Source organism: Bactrocera tryoni, unplaced genomic scaffold (assembly GCF_016617805.1).
Source record: "Bactrocera tryoni isolate S06 unplaced genomic scaffold, CSIRO_BtryS06_freeze2 scaffold_7, whole genome shotgun sequence".
Taxonomy (NCBI): domain Eukaryota; kingdom Metazoa; phylum Arthropoda; class Insecta; order Diptera; family Tephritidae; genus Bactrocera; species Bactrocera tryoni.
In genome coordinates this window covers 13,048,195-13,067,968 of record NW_024396366.1, presented here as the reverse complement: position 1 = coordinate 13,067,968, position 19,774 = coordinate 13,048,195, and the positions used below count along the sequence as shown (strand labels likewise).

The 19,774-nt window shown below is 38.2% G+C and overlaps 1 protein-coding gene across 1 annotated transcript; it reads right to left on the bottom strand.

The window, feature by feature from the left end:
* Positions 1-7,951: 7,951 nt before the first annotated feature.
* Positions 7,952-9,221, bottom strand: LOC120781783 (putative uncharacterized protein DDB_G0277255). Its single transcript, XM_040114011.1, has 2 exons — positions 8,989-9,221; positions 7,952-8,603 (listed from the first exon to the last, which is right to left on the bottom strand). The coding sequence occupies exons 1-2, from the start codon at positions 9,219-9,221 to the stop codon at positions 7,952-7,954; spliced, it is 885 nt and encodes a 294-aa protein (XP_039969945.1).
* Positions 9,222-19,774: the final 10,553 nt, after the last annotated feature.

Sequence of the window (19,774 nt, the reverse complement as noted above, 5' to 3'; positions counted from 1 at the left end):
TATTTGAAGACTTATATTTGCGGGGTTGTCACTTTTTCCTTCTCATACAAATATCAGAAATTGTTCAATTTATGATTTTTAGCTTTTGCCATCGTCGCGAAAAGACGCTTGTTGGCAAAGGCATGCTCGGGGAGATGTAATGGTGTTTGTTTTTATGAATGAAGCGAGTTTGCCTGTTAAAAGTGCGCTTGCGTTCATGAATGAAAATATTGTTGTTAGGTGTTTTCTACAAATTTGGGCATCGACTATTTGGCTGCCATATTGACTTGTAACGCTGCTGATGCTACAACGATTGTTGTTTTTGTAGAACAATATTTTTAATTTTTGCGGGTGACATGTCTACATGTGAACGCATATAAGTATGTATGTTGTGTATGCATTATTTGTGTGGGAATGTCATACACACATATTTACATGTGTACGCATATTTGTATGTTGGTTTATGTATATATTATTTGTTCGGCAATGTCGTACACATATGTATGCATATGTATGATGTGACAAATGATAATATCACGATTTGAATTCGAATTGTACTTACATATGTATGTAACTATGTGCTAATATGTATATGCGTATGAAAATTTAAATGAAGAAATGTAATTTACAGACAATATTCTTGTAATATATTAAGTTTTTTAGGATATTATGATAGTATGTCATAAATATATATAACATATCCACATACATATTTGTGAATTTACATATTATCAAACATATGAAATATTTAAAAAGTATCTCTTACTTGTACATTACCTACAAATATTACTTTGAAAATAGCATAATTTAATGATAATGTTATCAATTTTCAAAATTCAGAAAAATTCGCAAAATGATATTCATATCAATTAATATGATTGCATGTAAACGTACAAAAATATAAGCGAAAGGCCAACATACCTCTGTAATAGCAATGTATATTTCTCAGCATAATTTTCATTGAATGATCAGCTCTGTTCACGCGCCACTGCTAAAATTTGTCCTTCTGATCTTGCTGTGGTGAAACGCGCTCATCGCACTTTGTTAGCCAAAAATATTTTTTACGCTCTCCGCGCCGTGAACCTTCTCTATTATTTTACGTTCTCTGCTACTACTATACAGTATACTACTATACTGTATCTGCCAGAATACCAAAATGAGACTCCTGACTAACAGAGTCACTAAATTACGATTGTGACAATTAGAGACATGAGACAATAGTGACAAACAGAATACCGATAACAGTATTATATACATATACATTATCTAACTTTAAATAATAATTTCTTTCGCTCGGCAATATGTTCAAATATCATTGAACATGCTTACTTGTTTAGTGTCAGACAATTAGAGACATGAGACAATCGTGACAAGCGGAATACGATATTAAGCTTAACTTTCTTATATTTAGTCCTCCCTTTGTGTTTGCAATGTCGATGCTTCCATTCCTTGACTTTTGTGCTCAACATTGCTGCAGTCGTTTGTGTGCATCTACTTCGTCTATTACCAGTTCCACGTTGAGGTTCTCTCCCTATCTTGTGGTTGCAGAATTATTCTAATCATCTTCCGCTTGGTTCTGCATTTTAGCAGTTTCGCGAGCTATAATTGTTGGCTGCTTTCCATAATTTACAAAGTCCTTTCCTTTTTTAGTGAGATTAGGATTTGGCTCAACTAAAACATCCGTGCTCTTTTTCGGTAATTGTGTTGAATTGAACTTTCTCTTCCTTCTCATACGCTTCAGCATCATTTTCCAAAATGTGGTCGGTTGCATCAGCTTCGTTCTTATCTTCAAACTCTTTTACTTGGACTTCACTTTCCCACATTTCTCCAAAATGTGCGCCTGCCGAAAGAGATAGTTGACAAGATACCAATTCAGTTGGTTTTTCTTCAGTTATTGAAGATTCATGAAATTCTTCAAAGGATTTTTCTTCAACTTCATTTTCCTTTTTGTCTTCCCCTATTACATCTGCTGCTTCTTCCTAAGCAGAAGATAGAGGGAGTAATTGAACTGTTATATGTTATTTTACCTTTTGTACCACATTAGTTAGCTTTGGTTCTTTAACATCGCCGGAATTTAAATTTTTCTAATTCCAAGTTATGACGAAAAGTATGTTGAGCTGTTCTATTTTAACCTTTGTTTGCAAATTTCAACTTCTTGGAAATATTCTTCAACAATTTCTTCATATAAGTATTCAACTGCTGCATTGCTATAGAAATTGTTGAACATCTTTTTTATTTGATTGAACATAATTTGATGAGGAGGATGGTGTCATATGTAGAGGAGGATGGAGTCATATGTAGAAGTTCACGCAAGTGAGGAAAGTTCTCTGATCGCCATTCACTTGGGAGTGGCCAAAAACGATTCTTTTACAGTTCAGTTCACGACTTCCGGTCTTTGACCAAGTATCCTCTGGGTAGCCTAAGAACATCCGTTTGAAGGCGAGCTAACGTGAGAAGGCGAAACAATTCCCTGCAAAGGGTTGTGCGCTGGGTTTGGGACCCGCCACGTAAAAAAACACTCCAATGGAAAATCAGCAACAGCCTCGGATAAGAGACCCCCCTTTTGATGACGACCTGGGCAAACGAAATAAGGACTACGAATTAAGGGCATGCACCTGGAATGTCCGGTCCCTTAATTGGGAAGGTGCCGCTGCCCAGCTGGTTGATGTCCTCGTAAAAATAAAGGCTGACATCACCGCCGTCCAAGAAATGCGATGGACGGGACAAGGACAGAGACGAGTAAGTCCTTGTGACATTTACTGCAGTGGCCATATAAAGGAGCGCAAGTTTGGTGTAGGATTCGTGATGGGAGAGAGACTCCGTCGCCGAGTACTGTCGTTCACTGCGGTGAATGAACGTCTAGCCACAATCCGCATCAAAGCGAGGTTCTTCAACATATCGCTGATTTGCGCCCACGCCCCGACGGAACAGAAGGACGATGTGGCCAAAGATGCCTTCTATGAGCGCTTGGAGCGCGCTTATGAGAGCTGCCCCCGCCACGATGTCGAAATCGTGCTTGGCGACTATAACGCCAGGGTGGGCAAAGAAGGTATATTTGGCACTACGGTCGGTAAATTCAGCCTCCACGACGAAACATCCCCAAATGGGTTGAGGCTGATCGACTTCGCCGTTGCCCGAAATATGGTTATCTGTAGTACAAGATTCCAGCATAAGAAGATTCATCAAGCTACCTGGCTGTCTCCGGATCGAAAAACTACCAACCAGAACGATCATTTTGTGATAGACGGAAGACACGTCTCCAGTGTTTTAGATGTGCGTGCGCTCCGAGGTCCTAACATCGACTCGGACCACTACCTTGTTGCAGATTCGCACCCGCCTCTGTGCAGCAAAAAACGCACGTCAACAAACACAAGGAAGGTTCGACGTCAAGAAGCTGCAATCACAACAGACAACCGAACGATTTTCTACCGGGCTTGCATTCCTGCTCTCTGAGAGCACTCGTCAACTACTCGGTATAAGGGAACTGTGGAACGGAATTTCAAACTCCTTACGTACAGTTGTAACCGAAACCATTGGTTTTCGGAAAGTGCAAAGAACAGCTGGTACGACGAGGTGTGCCGTGTCGCAGCTGAGAGAAAACAGGCTCCCTACCTCGCAACGTTACGATCGACCACGACACGTGCGGGATGGGATAGTTACCGAGAGTTGAAGAGGGAAGAGAGACGCATTTCAGACAGAAAAAGAAAGAGGCCGAAATGCGTGAGTACGAAGAGCTTGATAAGCTTTCGGCCGACAGGGGAAATGCTCGAAAATTCTACGAAAAATGGAGGCTAACAGAAGGTTTCAAGACCGGAGCATACTCTTGTAGAACCCCCAAAGGTGATCTAATCACCGATGCCCAGATCATAGTTAAATTATGGAGGGAACACTTCTCCAGCCTGCTGAATGGCTATGAACGCACAACACCAGGTGAAGGAGAACCCGATTCCGCAATCGATGACGATGGAGCAGTTGTTCCATTACCCGACCTTGAAGAAGTTCGAATAGCAATTACCCGCCTCAAAAACAACAAAGCGGCAGGGGCCGACGGACTGCCAGACGAGCTATTCAAACACGGCGGCGAAGAACTAATGCATCAGCATGCATCAGCTTCTTTGTAAAATATGGTCGGACGAAAGCATGCCCAACGATTGGAATTTAAGTGTGTTATGCCCAATCCATAAAAAAGGAGACCCCAAAATCTGCGCCAACTACCGTGGGATTAGCCTCCTCAACATCGCATATAAGGTTCTATCAAGCGTATTGTGTGAAAGATTAAAGCCAACCGTCAATAAACTGATTGGACCTTATCAGTGTGGCTTTAGACCTGGCAAATCAACAACCGACCAGATATTCACCATGCGCCAAATCTTGGAAAATACCCGTGAAAGGAGAATCGACACACACCACCTCTTCGTCGATTTCAAAGCTGCTTTCGACAGCACGAAAAGGAGCTGCCTTTTTGCCGGGATGTCTGAATTTGGTATCCCCGCAAAACTAATACGGCTGTGTAAACTGACGTTGAGCAACACCAAAAGCTCCGTCAGAATCGGGAAGGACCTCTCCGAGCCGTTCGATACCAAACGAGGTTTCAGACAAGGCGATTCCCTATCGTGCGACTTCTTCAACTTGCTTCTGGAGAAAATAGTTCGAGCAGCAGATCTAAATAGAGAAGGTACCATCTTTTATAAGAGTGTACAGCTGCTGGCGTATGCCGATGATATTGATATCATCGGCTTCAACACCCGCGCTGTTAGTTCTGCTTTCTCCAGGCTGGACAAGGAAGCACAGAAAATGGGTCTGGCAGTGAACGAGGGCAAGACGAAATATCTCCTGTCATCAAACAAACAGTCGTCGCACTCGCGACTTGGCTCTCACGTCACTGTTGACAGTCATAACATTGAAGTTGTTTATAATTTCGTCTACCTTGGAACCAGCGTAAGCACCACCAACAATGTCAGCCTAGAGATCCAACGCAGAATAACTCTTGCCAACAGGTGCTACTTCGGACTGAGTAGGCAATTGAGAAGCAAAGTCCTCTCTCGACAAACAAAAACCAAACTCTATAAGTCACTCATAATTCCCGTCCTACTATATGGTGCAGAGTCTTGGACGATGTCAACAACGGATGAGTCGATGTTGCGAGTTTTCGAGAGAAAAGTTTTGCGAAAGATTTATGGTCCTATGCGCGTTGGCCACGGCGAATATCGCATTCGATGGAACGATGAGCTGTACGAGATATACGACGACATCGACATAGTTCTGCGAATTAAAAGACAGTGGCTACGTTGGCTAGGTCATGTTGTCCGAATGGACGGAAACACTTCAGCTCTGAAAGTATTCGACGCTGTTCCTGCATCGATCTCTTCGATGGCTGATTCCTCCAGCAGTTCGAGTAAATGTGGTATTTCTTTCAATCGCATCTCAAATCCAGTATTAATTCTAAAAGGTGATTGTCTGGTGCTTCTTGGCGGCGTGCTGTTGATTATTTGCTGCACACGCTCCACGTGCTTGTACCAGTTTCCAGAACTCTCGTTTCCCAACTTAGATATCATCGGAATAATAATCTGGTGCATGCGCTCTACTTGCCCGTTTGCTCGTGGCACTCCCGTAGCGATTAATAAATGCTGGATTTCCTCATCCTCGTAAGACTGTTTAAACAAATTCGACGTAAAGGCCGCGCCTCTGTCTGTTATGACACGTTTTGGATTTCCGAAAACGGCTGCTCTTTTCTTTAAGCATTCGATGACTGCATCAGCTCCTATGTTCTTAGTTGGATATAGCCAAACGAACTTGGAAAATGCGTCCACCATCACAAGGATGTAGTTATATGCCTTCTTTGTCGACTCCAGCGGTCCAACGTGATCGAGATGTAATGTTTCCAAAGGCTTATACTCTTTACTAATGGGATTTAGGAAACCTTCTTTCTTTCCGGACTTTGTAACGTTGACGATACACTCTATGCAACTTCTTACAACCTTTGTTGTCTTCCTATTAAAATTTGGTATATAAAATGTTTTTTCTACTGCTTCTTCCGTTTTCTTTATGGAAAAGTGTCCTTGCCTATGTGCCATGTTGATGATTTCGTTTTCCATGAGTGATGGAAATACCAGGAGTTCTCTTGTTGGATCCTTATACAGTACTCCATGTTTGATATAAAAGTCTTCGTAGTCGCTCTTCCTGTGCTTGCTTCAGCCGGTGGATTAGGGAATCTTCTATAATGAGATAAGATACACTACTCAACGCATCTACATATCGCATTTTTGAACCGTTTCTATGTTCTATCTCGTAGCAAAAGTCTTGTAGGAACATTGCCCAACGAGATACTCTTAATGGCACATCTCGTTTCCGCATCATCATTGCGAATGCATTACAATCTGTTATTATCTTAAAGCTTATCCCCAACAAATATACTCTTTACTTCTTAAGTGCTTCTATAATCGCTAGTACCTCGAGTTCGTACGAATGGTACTTTTCCTCTGCTGGTTTTGTCTTCCGACTCGTGTATTGAACTGGATGGAACGCTTTATCGTCGAAATCCTTCTGAAGTAGCACTGCTCCGTACCCGGACATACAAGCGTCTGTATGTATCTCAGTCACTGCTTTCGGATTGTATAACATAAGGACTGGTGCGCTGATCAATGCTGACTTCAACTTCTGGAATGCCTCCAACTGCTTGTCGCGCAACTCGAACTTAGCCTCTTTCCTGAGTAGATCCGACAGCGGTTTGGCTATTACAGCATATCCATCGACAAATCTTCTAAAGTATGATGTCAATCCCAGGAATCTCTGCAAAGCCTTCTGGTCATGTGACAGTGGGAAATTCCTAATCGCTTTCGTTTTTGCATCAGATGGTTTTATCAAACCGTTTTCTATAACATAGCCTAGAAAGTCTATTTTACTTATAAGAAACTGACATTTCTCCCATTTCATCCGCAAACCATATTCTTCCGCTCTTCGTAGAACTCGTTCTAAACTGTGTACGCCTTCAGTGTAATCCTTGGAGAGAATAACTAAATCGTCCATGTAAGCCACCACAGTATCGTCTTGTATAAGATCTCTAAATACTGCTGAAATAAATCGTGGAAAAACTGCCGGCGAATTCGATATACCAAAAGGCACGTATTGGAATTCATATTGCCCGTTGTATGTAATGAATGCGGTGTACTTCCTTGAGGAAGGCTCCACTGGAACATGGAAACGTAAAAACATTAGCACCCTGTAACTTTTCGATAACATCGTCGATATTTGGCATCGGGAAGTTATCGTGAACTATCTTTGTGTTTAATTGCCGATAATCGCAACACAAACGTTTCTTTCCATCTTTCTTCGAAACTAACACCACTGGTGACACATAATTTCAATTACTGGGTTTGATGATCCCATCCTTCAACCATTCCTTAACTTGTTCATCCACTTCCTGTCTATCGGTGTATGACATTCGTCTGGGATTTTCATATACTGGGGTGTCATCTGAAAGTAAGATCTTCATCTCTACTGGCGAATTCGAATTGTTTGTAGGTTTATAATTTGCTACCATTCTTCTTACTATAGTTGCTTGCTCTTTGTTGAGGTGTGAAAGATCGACTTCGTCCACAGGTACCTTCTCCATTCCTGTGACAATACACAGGGTTCCAAACTCTTCGCTCAGTTTAGTAATCCTGTTATCACCTTCATCAATTGGGTTGTTCGTAGCATAAGTGCCCATCTCCGCGGTCTCATGAACCAACTTCGAACTCGCTTCTGAAATCCTGAACTCTCTTGGCTCCTTAGCTACAACAGCGCCCTCGCTCTCATTGTTTGCTACCTACAAAGCCCTTCTATCACGGATTTTCCTGCGACACTTCTTAACGACTTCCATATACTGCTCCTCATCTTTATGCACCCTTATGCCCACGTTTAATTTTACATCAAACTTCTTAGGCTTCGCTGACCCAACACTGCAATCTTTCCTTACTGCTCCAGTATTCACTTACTCCTTGCTCTGTGGCTTTTCCTCCACCTTCTTCCTCTGCCTGAACTCGGCGCCATCTTCCGTAACGAATAAATCGACTTGCCTCAGAACGTCGTTATCAATCACAGGCGCATATTTGATGTCTCGCTTTCTCACTACGTGAAATTTTATTTCCAACTTTATGTTGTCTATCTCGATGGATGTGGTAAAGCAACCCATTGTTGTAACTTTGCTGATACCGATACCCATCAACTGGCGCTGTTCACTACTTAAGTCAACATCCGGACTAAGTGTGTTTAACATATCGTAACGTATAATGCATAAGTCGCTACCTGTGTCGATTAATGCCGACGGAGATTTTCCGTTGAAACTTACATCCTTAAAAATCAATCCACTCCGCTTCTCCGATTTTACGATTTCTCCTTCATCCGTCATATTATTGACACTGCTTTGTTCCGATTTAGGAGTTTTCCTTTCTGCCTTACGGTTAGCTGCACGATGACCCTCTTTACCGCAATTGTAACACGATGTCTTATTGCGTGGACAGCTTCTAGCGAGATGTGATGAATCCCCGCAGCCAAAACATTTCCTGCTAAATGGAACTGCTTTCTGGAAATCCTTGTTTGACGACGATGCCTTCTCCTGGTTCCCATTCACGGGTTGTGACTGGCTGTAACGAGTCTTCTCGTATAATAACTTGTTTAATTACTTGTTTGTTAAACGAATTTTATTACAATATTCCTTTTAATCTTTTGCATACAGTTTCCGAAGTAAAATATTTTCTATAACTCGAATTTTATTACAATATCCGCATATCCGCATTTAACTTTCTTATATATTTATAAGTATATCTCACATAAGAATTTTTAAAAACGTATTTTCATCAATAAAAGTTTGTTGCGATATTCGCCATAAGGTTTCACAAAAATATTAAATAACTTATTTTTCAAAAACTGTACAATTGTATGTATATCAAAAGACTTAGCTGCTTCTCCAATGAAATGTAACGCCACCTCCAACGATGAACTGTACTTTACCGTACACACTGTATATACCCGCCGTTACTGCTGCTGCTGCTGCTGTTACTGATGCTGATGCTACTGCGGATGCTGTTGTTACTGATGCTGATGCTGCTGTTACTGCTACTGCTGCTGCTGCTGTTACTGACGCTGATGCTGTTGCTACTGCGACTACTGCTGGTGCTGATACTGCTACTGCTGCTACTACTGCTGCTGCTGCTGGTGCTGTTACTGCTACTGCTGCTACGTCTTCGCCGACGCTGCGCCATGTTGCTAGCGCTCCTTTCGCCAGCCAGGCTTTACCACTCGTCCGTTATGCGGCTTGGGTACCGCAATTTTCGCACACCACGGACCACTTGTATGAACGCGCTTAGTATGTAAAAAAACTTTAAATCGCACTTTAATACCTTTTCTGACACCACTTGTAGGATTGATTTAAAAATTGCCGTTTCTTTTGTAATTGTAATATTTATTTAAAATATAAATCGCGAGTTTTATTATTTTATGTAACCTTTTTATGCACACATGCATGTGGAGTGGTCCGTGGTTGCCGGTGGTCTTGCGTGGTCTGTCCGTTTGTCTGTCCTTAATTCGTCTTCGTACCTACTGTTTCGTTGTCATTCCAGTCCGTTCGCTACTGTCACATCTGTTCCCTACCCAGTGTTGCATTTCTATTTTAGTCCTATTGTCCGTTTACACAGTCCCACATGAATTGCTTCAATTTTTGTTTTTCTTAATGGCTTTCCTGAGATAGTGTTGAACGTGTGTAACACCTTTTCGGATAAATCTGCTTGGGCTTCAAGAATTTTCTTCCTGTTTATTCTCATTGTGAAAGTTTTTCCTCAACACTTCTCCTATTTATTGATTAACTGCTTGTTATTCTCCAAAGAAATCGTTTAGTTTTTTACTAATAAGGCTTATGTGATCAGATTGATATGCGGGAATATATATCCGTCTTACAATTATTATTTTAATGTTGTTAATATGCGGGAATATTCACCCGTCTAACAATTATAATGTTTTAATTTGTATGCATTTTGAACAGGGATTTTTTTTATATTGCCTGCTTTGTAAATATAGGACTTTTTAATTTTGGCCGAGCAATATGTCCGGCTCGAAGGACCAAAAATGTTGGATTTGTATGATCAAACATAGAACTCAAAAAATAATCCTGATATTCTTACCGCTGGTGGGGGGAAAGTCATCCTTGAGTGAGATTATATTCATTCTGATATTATTTTGATTTTTTCATTACTTATATACTATTTTAGGAAACTATCTTAAATAATTTTATGTTGCATGATACGGGGTTGTTTTCAAGTGCGCAATTTTATACATGTGTTTAGTGTTATCTCATCTGTAAATTTACGACTTGTGTTCACCCATTTAGTTTACAATTCTTATATGCTTATTATTATTAGATGCGCGTGGCATGTAAGTGCATGTGTCTGTATATGTACATGTGTATGTACATATGTTTAACATATTTGAACACAAATATTTATGTTTAGTTAACTGTATGTGTTTTAACATATGTATGTATTTATGTATTATAATATCTCGACTTTGCTGACACTAAACAAGTAAACACGCTCAATGATATTTGAACCTTATTTTGTATATGCGCAATGAAAAAGTCTTGTTGGATCGCATGCATCGTCTTCTGCAAGTTCATATGACCAAAATTGTGATCATTTCGGATAATTTCTTTCTCAATATTTCTCGATTCTATCAATAGGTCTTGACCCTTCCATTGCTTATATAACACTCCGTTTTTTTGACGTAATCTGCTCATCATTTGTTGCGCCTTTTGAATTTGTACTTGTATTTGCGATGTAACGACTATAACCAGTTAAAGGCTTAAGCTGTCAATGCGGTTTATTCTCTCTCCTGATCAATGTTTAATATTATAATTAAAATCTTGTAGATATATGAGCCATTGAACCACTTCTATGGGTACATTTACATACATTTTTTTTCGTGGCAGTCTGCTTAAACGCCGAACAATCGGTGGCAAAATCAAATTGAATTCCCATTAAATAATGACACAACGTCACACTTCACTTCGCTCCACAGAACTCTTTTCCAAAATTTGACTCCTTTTCTAAATGTTCTTTAGCATAGTCCAGTCGTGGCTCTTATGCTTTTTTTTTGCCAAGTGTGAATTTTCCGACTTATTCGTCTAAACAACAGATCATCATATAAACGAATTCGCACAAATCTACTGGATACGTTAAGCCCAAATTCGTTGTATATTTCCACCATAATCTCTCGGGATGACTTAAAAGGATCACCCTTGCTTTTTCTAATGTCTATGTATATCGAAAAGTTCCGTTGTTTTATGCCCACGAGCTTTGTGGATGTTTTTCTTTTTGAGCAAATTTGGATACCTTTCAACAAAATTGATGGCATTGTATACCATTTTCCTCGAACCACTCATAATTTCGGCAATCTGTCTAACTGCCTCTTTGTAAGGACCAAATATTATTATCCATTTTTACAGTGTACAATGCATATTTCTGCCCATTTTGAAAATATGTTAATTTTTTTATAGTTATACAGCGTATTTTTTGCACTATTGCTAATTAACAATGAGTATTTGTACAAATAACTAAAAGTGTGCTATTTCATTGTCCAACCAAACTTCGTTACTCTCCGAGTAAAACGAGTAACAACAAAAAAGTAGCCATGATAACGGCATACGCTTAAAGTTATAAGTTGTGGAAGCCATGCCATACATAAACGTGGAAAATTGTTTAGATTCACTTACTTGATAAAACTGAAAACTTATTTGAATAACTTAATTTGAAAGTGTGCTATTTCTCTGTCCATGACTGTATGTAACCTTTCTTGTAGAGATGAAGTCTTTCGACTCCAATAAAACACGGAATGCCACTTCTCTTCATTAGAGTGATTCAAAAAAAAATTTTTTTTTTTTCGTTTGGTACTCGGAAAAATAGGTTCCTAGACACCTCTAAAAAAGCCTCTCCAAACATGAGTTTTTAATTGTAACGGGAAGGTCCTCCTACATACAGTTTTCTATTTTTTCTTATTATCAGATAGAAAAATTTATATCTCGCTTCCAATTACTTAAAAAAATTTCTTGTTCCTCAGATTTTGTAGGAAATTGAATGCTCTACAAAAAAGGTCTATTATGATTTTTTCGTTAACCCAAACGTTTAAAAGATATTAACAGTTAAAGTTTGATTATTTTTGGGAAAATTTTTTATTTCTTATGAATTTTATAACTCAATGAAAAAAATTATTATGAATGATGAAATTCATAGTTTTGTAGGAAATTTACTGCTCTATAAAAATGGTCTTATTTGATTTTTCAATTAAGTTAAGCGTTTACGAGATATTCATCGTCAAACATCAATACATATTAGGGTGGATCAAAAAAAAATTTTTTTTTTCGTTTAGTACTCTGAAAAATAGTTTCCTAGACACCTCTAAGAAAGCCTCTCCAAAAATCTATTCTCCACTCCCGAACGCGACACTTTTTAAATTTTTATTACTCATTTTATTTTAAATAAAACTATTTAACAAATCGTATTAAATCGAATTGGTGATATTATATGCTTTCCGCGACGAAATTCATTCAAAACTAAAATCCCGTTGACGATTTCTTCTTCAACTTTCATTTTTGGCGCAATTTCCCCAGTAAAAGATATATTATTATATATTGTATATATATACTATATTAGACTTAGAAAAAAATCTAACTAAAGCAGAATCCCCTCTTTATCTTTCATTTTGACGCAATTTCCCCCTAAATATACATATGTATATGTTAGCTTTAAAAAAAGTCATATATAGGATACAGGAAATTTTCCGTCAACCAAAAATCACCTGCATATAAATACACATGTATACAGGTATCCCTCGAATAGCACGGTACTTGAGTTGCACGAAATCTCGAATAGCACGGTTAAAAAATGCGACAACCCTCGAATAACACGGAGTTCGAATTACACGAAGTCGCGAAAATTCCTGTTAAAAATTGAGTATAATTTTCCTTCAAACGACTGTTAGTAGTATGACGCAATAATGCATTTGAATCAGTGGTTGAACATATGTAATTTAAAAATTATTGCGTTTATAAAATGTTACCTTTTAAATTTTTAAGTTTCACTTTTCTAAATTGAATGATTTTTTTTTATTTTTGTATTACTGAAATTTTAAAACTAAAAATAAAAAAAATGTGTTCTTATTTTTAATTTTTTCTTAATTAATCTTTGGAACTCAAATAACACGATTTCGATTAACACGGAACCAATTAACCGTGTTATTCGAGGGATACCTGTATTATGTATATTGCCCTACATTGATTCTCGTTCTTTTACATTAACATGTTATTTCTCATGGACTCTAAAAAACCCTCAATCGCTGTTAAATGGGGTGAAACACGCTTATAAGTTGTCTGTGGTGAGACTCTCTCATCTCTACCGAGTACCCCTTCGAAAAATTACGATATCTAAAACGTGAACCAGAGAACGTATAATATAAACAGAGAACGTTTATAATAGAGAAGGTTCACGTTTTAGATATCGTAACTTTTCGCAGCAGTACTCGGCAGAGATGAGGGAGTTTCACCACAGACAAATTTTAAGCGTGTTTCACCATAGTTTTGCAGCAGGGGACTCGAAAATAGCAGTATTGAGCATTTTCGGTGTTAAATGAGAAACATAATGCTAATTTCAATGTCAAGAAATGAACGCCTACAGATTCTGTTAATTTTCTATGCGCAACCGACTCGGCATATAATTTATAGATGATCGGTATATATTTGGGATCAAAGCATATACTTAATGTATAAATATGTATATATGTATATTACAATTTATCTACATACATACATAAGTATTTCACGATGATTCCATGCAAACATTAAAAATATACAATAGAGTAAATTTTGTATTATTACCCAAATAATTAGTATAAGTTGAAGGTAGTTAGTCTTAAATTTATACATTTACATTGCATTAAAAGTTTTGATATCATCTTAAAAGATCTAGCGGTCGCACATGTGCTTGTATAAGTTAACGCAACATACGCCGAAATTGGATTACATAGCTTTTACAAATAACCAACCACTAAAAGCTTACGTAAGCATGCGACTTGGACAGCGGTCGCTATCCCACGGTTAAACGACACCACACGCGCATCCAGAGTAAATGATGACACAGTGCCGCCGCTACTTGAGAACGTCAGTGCTGCTTTTCAACAACAACAACGACTTAAATACACCTGTACGTGCAACGTGACTTGCTAGCTTAAATTAGGCGTAAGAAGATTTTTGAATTTAATTCTAAGTTTGCTTTTCAAGAATAAAGAGACGGCTCGCTGCCAAATAAATGTGAACAAATAAATAAATAACTGGCGCCCAACGTGCTAGTTGCGACTGAATAAGTTAATCGAGTAAAGGCCCTCAAGAAGTGTCTCGCGCTGCGGCTCAAACTACTAAACAGGACGTGACAGCAGAATCAAAAAGGGATAACTTCGGTGGAAGAAAGCCCGCACCCAACGAAGAGTGCGCAACGTTGGACCCCAAGTAGCCCCGGCAAAAAGGAACAATCCAATGCGCCGTTGGACTTTAATGTAAGAACGTAAATTAAGAATTTAAGTGAATAGAAATAAGAGTTTAATTCAATAAAAATAAGTGAAACAGTAAAGTTTTAGTGAAATTTAATCGAGAGAAACTTATAATAAATTAAGCAACTTATTACACAGAAGTGCATTGTTAGCGTAGACCTAAAACAGAATTTTTTCAATTTAATCTATAACAAAAAGCTTGTACAGCTTATAATAAAATAAAATAAAGAACTTGGATCAGTTCCAGTTCTTATAACACAAAAAACAACTCTGCGATTCACCACCAAAAGGGACCCTCCAGAGATTGATAAATCCAATAAAAACAAAACATAGTTACAAATTGGTAACATAAGAATAAAACATAACTTCAATTTTAATTTTTTTGATCATTCTCAAGCCTTCATCAAATTTTTCGAGTTAAAAAAACTTCAAAATGAGCAATCCCGAATCCATTATCAGACCCCCCATTCTTAATACCAATGTACCACCACCATCTACTAACCCCCAGGCAACCCCAGAATTAGCCAATATAATCCGCAATATAGTATACCAGGTAATTTCGGCAGAAGCACCATCATTGATTCAGAATATTATCCACCCAACAAGCACAATAGTAACGGATCAAACAATAGACCCCAGACACGCAGGAAACTTGACAGGACTCGATAGGATACCAGACGTTGTAAGGTGCTTAAGAGACTTTTCTGGTGATCCAAGAGAGTTCGCTTCTTGGAAAAAAAGTGTTGAGAGAATCCTGAAAATATACGATAGCGAAAAAGGTACTCCACGTTATTTCGGCATTTTAAATGTCATACGAAATAAAATCACGGGGAATGCCGACGTCGCTTTGGAATCCTACAACACTCCTCTAGACTGGGAGGCCATTTCGAAATGCCTCAACACACACTACGCCGACAAACGCGACATCAGCTCTTTAGAATACCAAATGTCATCTTTATATCAAGGCAATAAAACAATAAACGAATTTTACCAAGATGTGTTCTCACATCTTTCCTTAATTTTAAACAAAATTGCTTGCCTCGAAATAGGACCAGAGTCCATAAACATACTGACGAAAACCTACCGCGATAAAGCATTAGATACATTTGTTAGAGGATTAAACGGCGAACTTCCAAAATTACTTGGAATTAAAGAGCCGACCGATCTACCCCAAGCACTCTAGTTGTGTATGAGATTGGAGAACCAAAACTTCAGAACTCAGCACGCTTTCGGGAACCAATCCACATCCCGGAAATCACACCCACCACCACTTCCACCAAGGAAGCAACAGCACTTAACGCAAGCCTTTTACCCAAGCCTTGCCCACATACCACTACCAATGCCTCTCATGCAACAAACAGCATATAAAACTTTACAGCCCCAATATCAACAGTATCCTCAATACCAACGATACCTAACCTACCCGCAAAATCAACCACCAAGACCCAATCAATACCAAAACCCACTAGCTAGACCCAACCAATACCAAAATCCGCCACCTAAACCCCATTACCAACAGAACCTACCACCAAGACCAATTCAACCCAAACCCCCAATTCCAATGGAAATAGATGATTCGCAAAGGACAAAACAAGTAAATTACATGAACAGACCGAACAATAACGGCTTCGCCGGAAAGCGACCGAACACGATTTCAAACCAAGTACACCAACCATACAAACAGCACAGAATTAACCATATTGAACCCGTTGACAATACTATTAATGATCCAGAACAGCAGAACGAAGAGCAAGACGGACATCCATGGGAAGATTACTATAATCAGTACACTTCACACCACACTACCCCGGCAGAAGATTCTAGCGAATTCTCCGACATTCATTTTTTAGGTTAACAAATTCAACGTTACCCTACTTTCAATGTAAAGATGGTAACGGAGAAATCCTGAAATTCTTAATAGACACAGGTTCTAACAAGAACTATATTCAACCCCAACTTGCCAAAATCCCCATTTCAAACAACGAAAATTTCTATGCCAGCTCAGTAGGAGGGAACATCGAAATCACGCATCACACTTTTCTTAACCTTTTTGGACTTAACGACGAAAATCTAAAATTTTTCATTCTACCTACCCTTAAATCCTTTCATGGAATTCTAGGTAATGACAGCCTTAAGCAGTTAGAAGCAATAATTTTCACTTCAAAAAATTATATGCTATTAAAAAATAACATAAAAGTCGTCATCAAACAGCAAACAGCAAAATCAATAAATAATATCGAAATTAGAACGGAACATCTCACACTTGGACAGACAGAAAAACTTCGAAATTTATGTAATAGATACCCGCAACTTTTTTCCGACCCAGACGAAAAATTAACGTACACTACCGTTGTAAGGGCCGAAATTAAGACGACCACTCAAGATCCAGTATATTCCAGATATTACCCTTATCCCATGTCCCTTAAGGATGAAGTCGAAAAACAATTGACAAAATTACTCGAGGATGGTATAATAAGGCCTTCTCGATCACCCTATAACTCCCCAATCTGGATAGTACCGAAAAAAGTTGATGCATCTGGCACAAAGAAGTACAGAATGGTAATTGACTACCGCAAACTTAATACAGTTACGATAGCCGATCGCTATCCTATCCCAGATACAAATGAGGTACTCTCTTAACTCGGACAAAACAAATTCTTTACAGTTCTTGACCTGAAAAGTGGCTTCCATCAGATTCCATTAGTTGAATCGGATATTGCGAAGACAGCTTTCTCAGTCAACAATGGTAAATATGAATTTACCAGACTTCCCTTCGGCCTAAAAAACGCACCCTCAATTTTTCAAAAGAGCATTAGACGATATACTCAGAGAATATATCGGCAAAATATGCTTCGTTTACATAGACGACATAATCATTTTTGGCAAAGACGAAGACTCCCATCTAAAAAATGTTGAAACAATTTTCCGAACTCTACAAAAAGCTAACATGAAAATCCAGATTGACAAATGCGAATTCTTAAAGACGGAAGTTGAGTTTTTAGGATTTGTCATTTCTCAAAACGGAATAAAAACAAATCCAACAAAAGTAAAAGCAATTTTAGACTTCCCACCCCCACAAACTTTAAAAGAACTCCGATCTTTTCTAGGACTATCTGGTTATTACCGCCGTTTTATTAAAGATTATACAAAACTTGCCAAACCTTTAACCGTACTTTTGAGAGGGGAAGATGGACGTATGTCCAAAAATCTTTCATCCAAAATTAAAATTACTCTCTATAATAAAGCAATAGAAGCATTTAATAAATTAAAAAAATCACTAGTATCTTCTGACGTCATGTTACAATACCCAGACTTCGAAAAAGAATTCCACTTGACAACCGACGCATCAAACCACGCATTAGGAGCAGTCCTAGAGCAGGACGGCAAACCCATAACGTTCATCTCCAGAACACTGACAAAGACTGAGGAAAACTACGCGACTAACGAAAAAGAACTTTTAGCTATAATATGGGCTTTAAAAACTTTTAGGAATTACCTTTATGGATTAACCGCAGTAAAAATTTTCACGGATCATCAACCATTGACACATTCACTCAGTAACAAGAATACCAACAATAAGCTGAAAAGATGGAAATCGATATTAGAAGAGTATAATTATGAGATTAAATACAAACCTGGCAGTAACAATATTGTGGCAGACGCACTTTCTAGACCACCACAGCAAATAAATTCCATGTCAGCAACACAACACAGTGACGAAAGCTCAGCTCAAACCTTAATTCCATATACTGACGCCCCAATCAATGCCTTTAAAAATCAAATCTTTATTTCAACAGGAGAACCATCTTCATACCAATTTAAAATACCCTTTCCTACCTATCACAGGCACATCATAATTGAAAGAGATTTTACGGAAGAAAGTCTTGCCACCATATTAAAAAGATATCTCAATCCTTCAGTAACAAATTGCATAAAAACTGAAGACAGCATCTTAGGCAAAATCCAAACAATTTATCAAATTCATTTTAGTAGATACAGGGTACGTTACACTCGAAAATTTACAAAAGACATTATAAATGAATCCGCACAAGAAACGGAAATAATCAACGAACACAATAGAGCTCATCGCAATCCCACAGAAAATAAAGCACAACTTTTAGAAAGATGCTATTTCCCACAAATGAACGCCAAAATAAAACGAATTACAAAACAGTGTAAAATCTGCTTAGAAAATAAATACGAAAGACACCCCGTAAAACCCATCCTGAAAGCTACCCCGATTCCCAATTACCCAGGCCAACTTGTCCACATAGACCTTTACTACACTAATAGTAAGATAGTGCTCACAGCAATAGATAAGTTCTCAAAATATGCTCAAGCAAAAGTCGTACCTTCTAGAGCATCCGAAGATATAAAAACACCCTTAAGAGAAATCTTGACATCATTTGGAATTCCTGAGAAAATCGTGATTGACAACGAAAAATCATTAAGCTCAGCTTCTATAACCTTCATGTTGGAAAACCAATATGGAATAGAAACGGACAGATAGAGCGATTCCATTCAACTCTCTCCGAAGTACTGAGATGTACTAAGGCAGAGAAAACCCATACCGACTTTGAAGATCTTCTTAATAGGTCTTTGTATAAATATAATTATTCCATTCATTCCACCACAAAAAGGAAGCCTGTAGAAGTATTTTTTGGAAGAACAGTCGGGCCTAATCCTTTCGAATTAGACAGCAAGAAAATATTAAAAATCTCAAAAACAAACAAGAAAAAGACCTAGAACTTCATAATAAGAATAGAACTGATTTTAAGACATACAATAACGAAGACGCTATTTACGTTCAAATAAATAAAAGACTAGGCAATAAATTAACGCCCCGTTATAAAAAAGAAATAGTTCAAGAAGACAAAGGCAACATGATTGTAACAAAATCAGGTCGCACCGTTCACAAAAGTTTCATAAAAAATTAATACACTCAATTTTTCAGGATCTTGCTTGCTTTGTGCAATGCAGAAGTTAAAATTTTGGACTATACGAACAGCCACTTAGTAACGATAGAAATAGGAACTGCAAAGGTCCAGACCGGAACGTTCAGATTGATTCACACCATTAACCTCGACCTATATGACTCCGTGCTCAACGAAATACATTCCTCAATAGAAAATTACGTAACAAGGAAAGGCCGTAGCTATTCATTCTTATCCCAAGAAGAAAAATCCATCCGATCCCTATTATCCCAGCTGAAACCCAAAAGAACCAA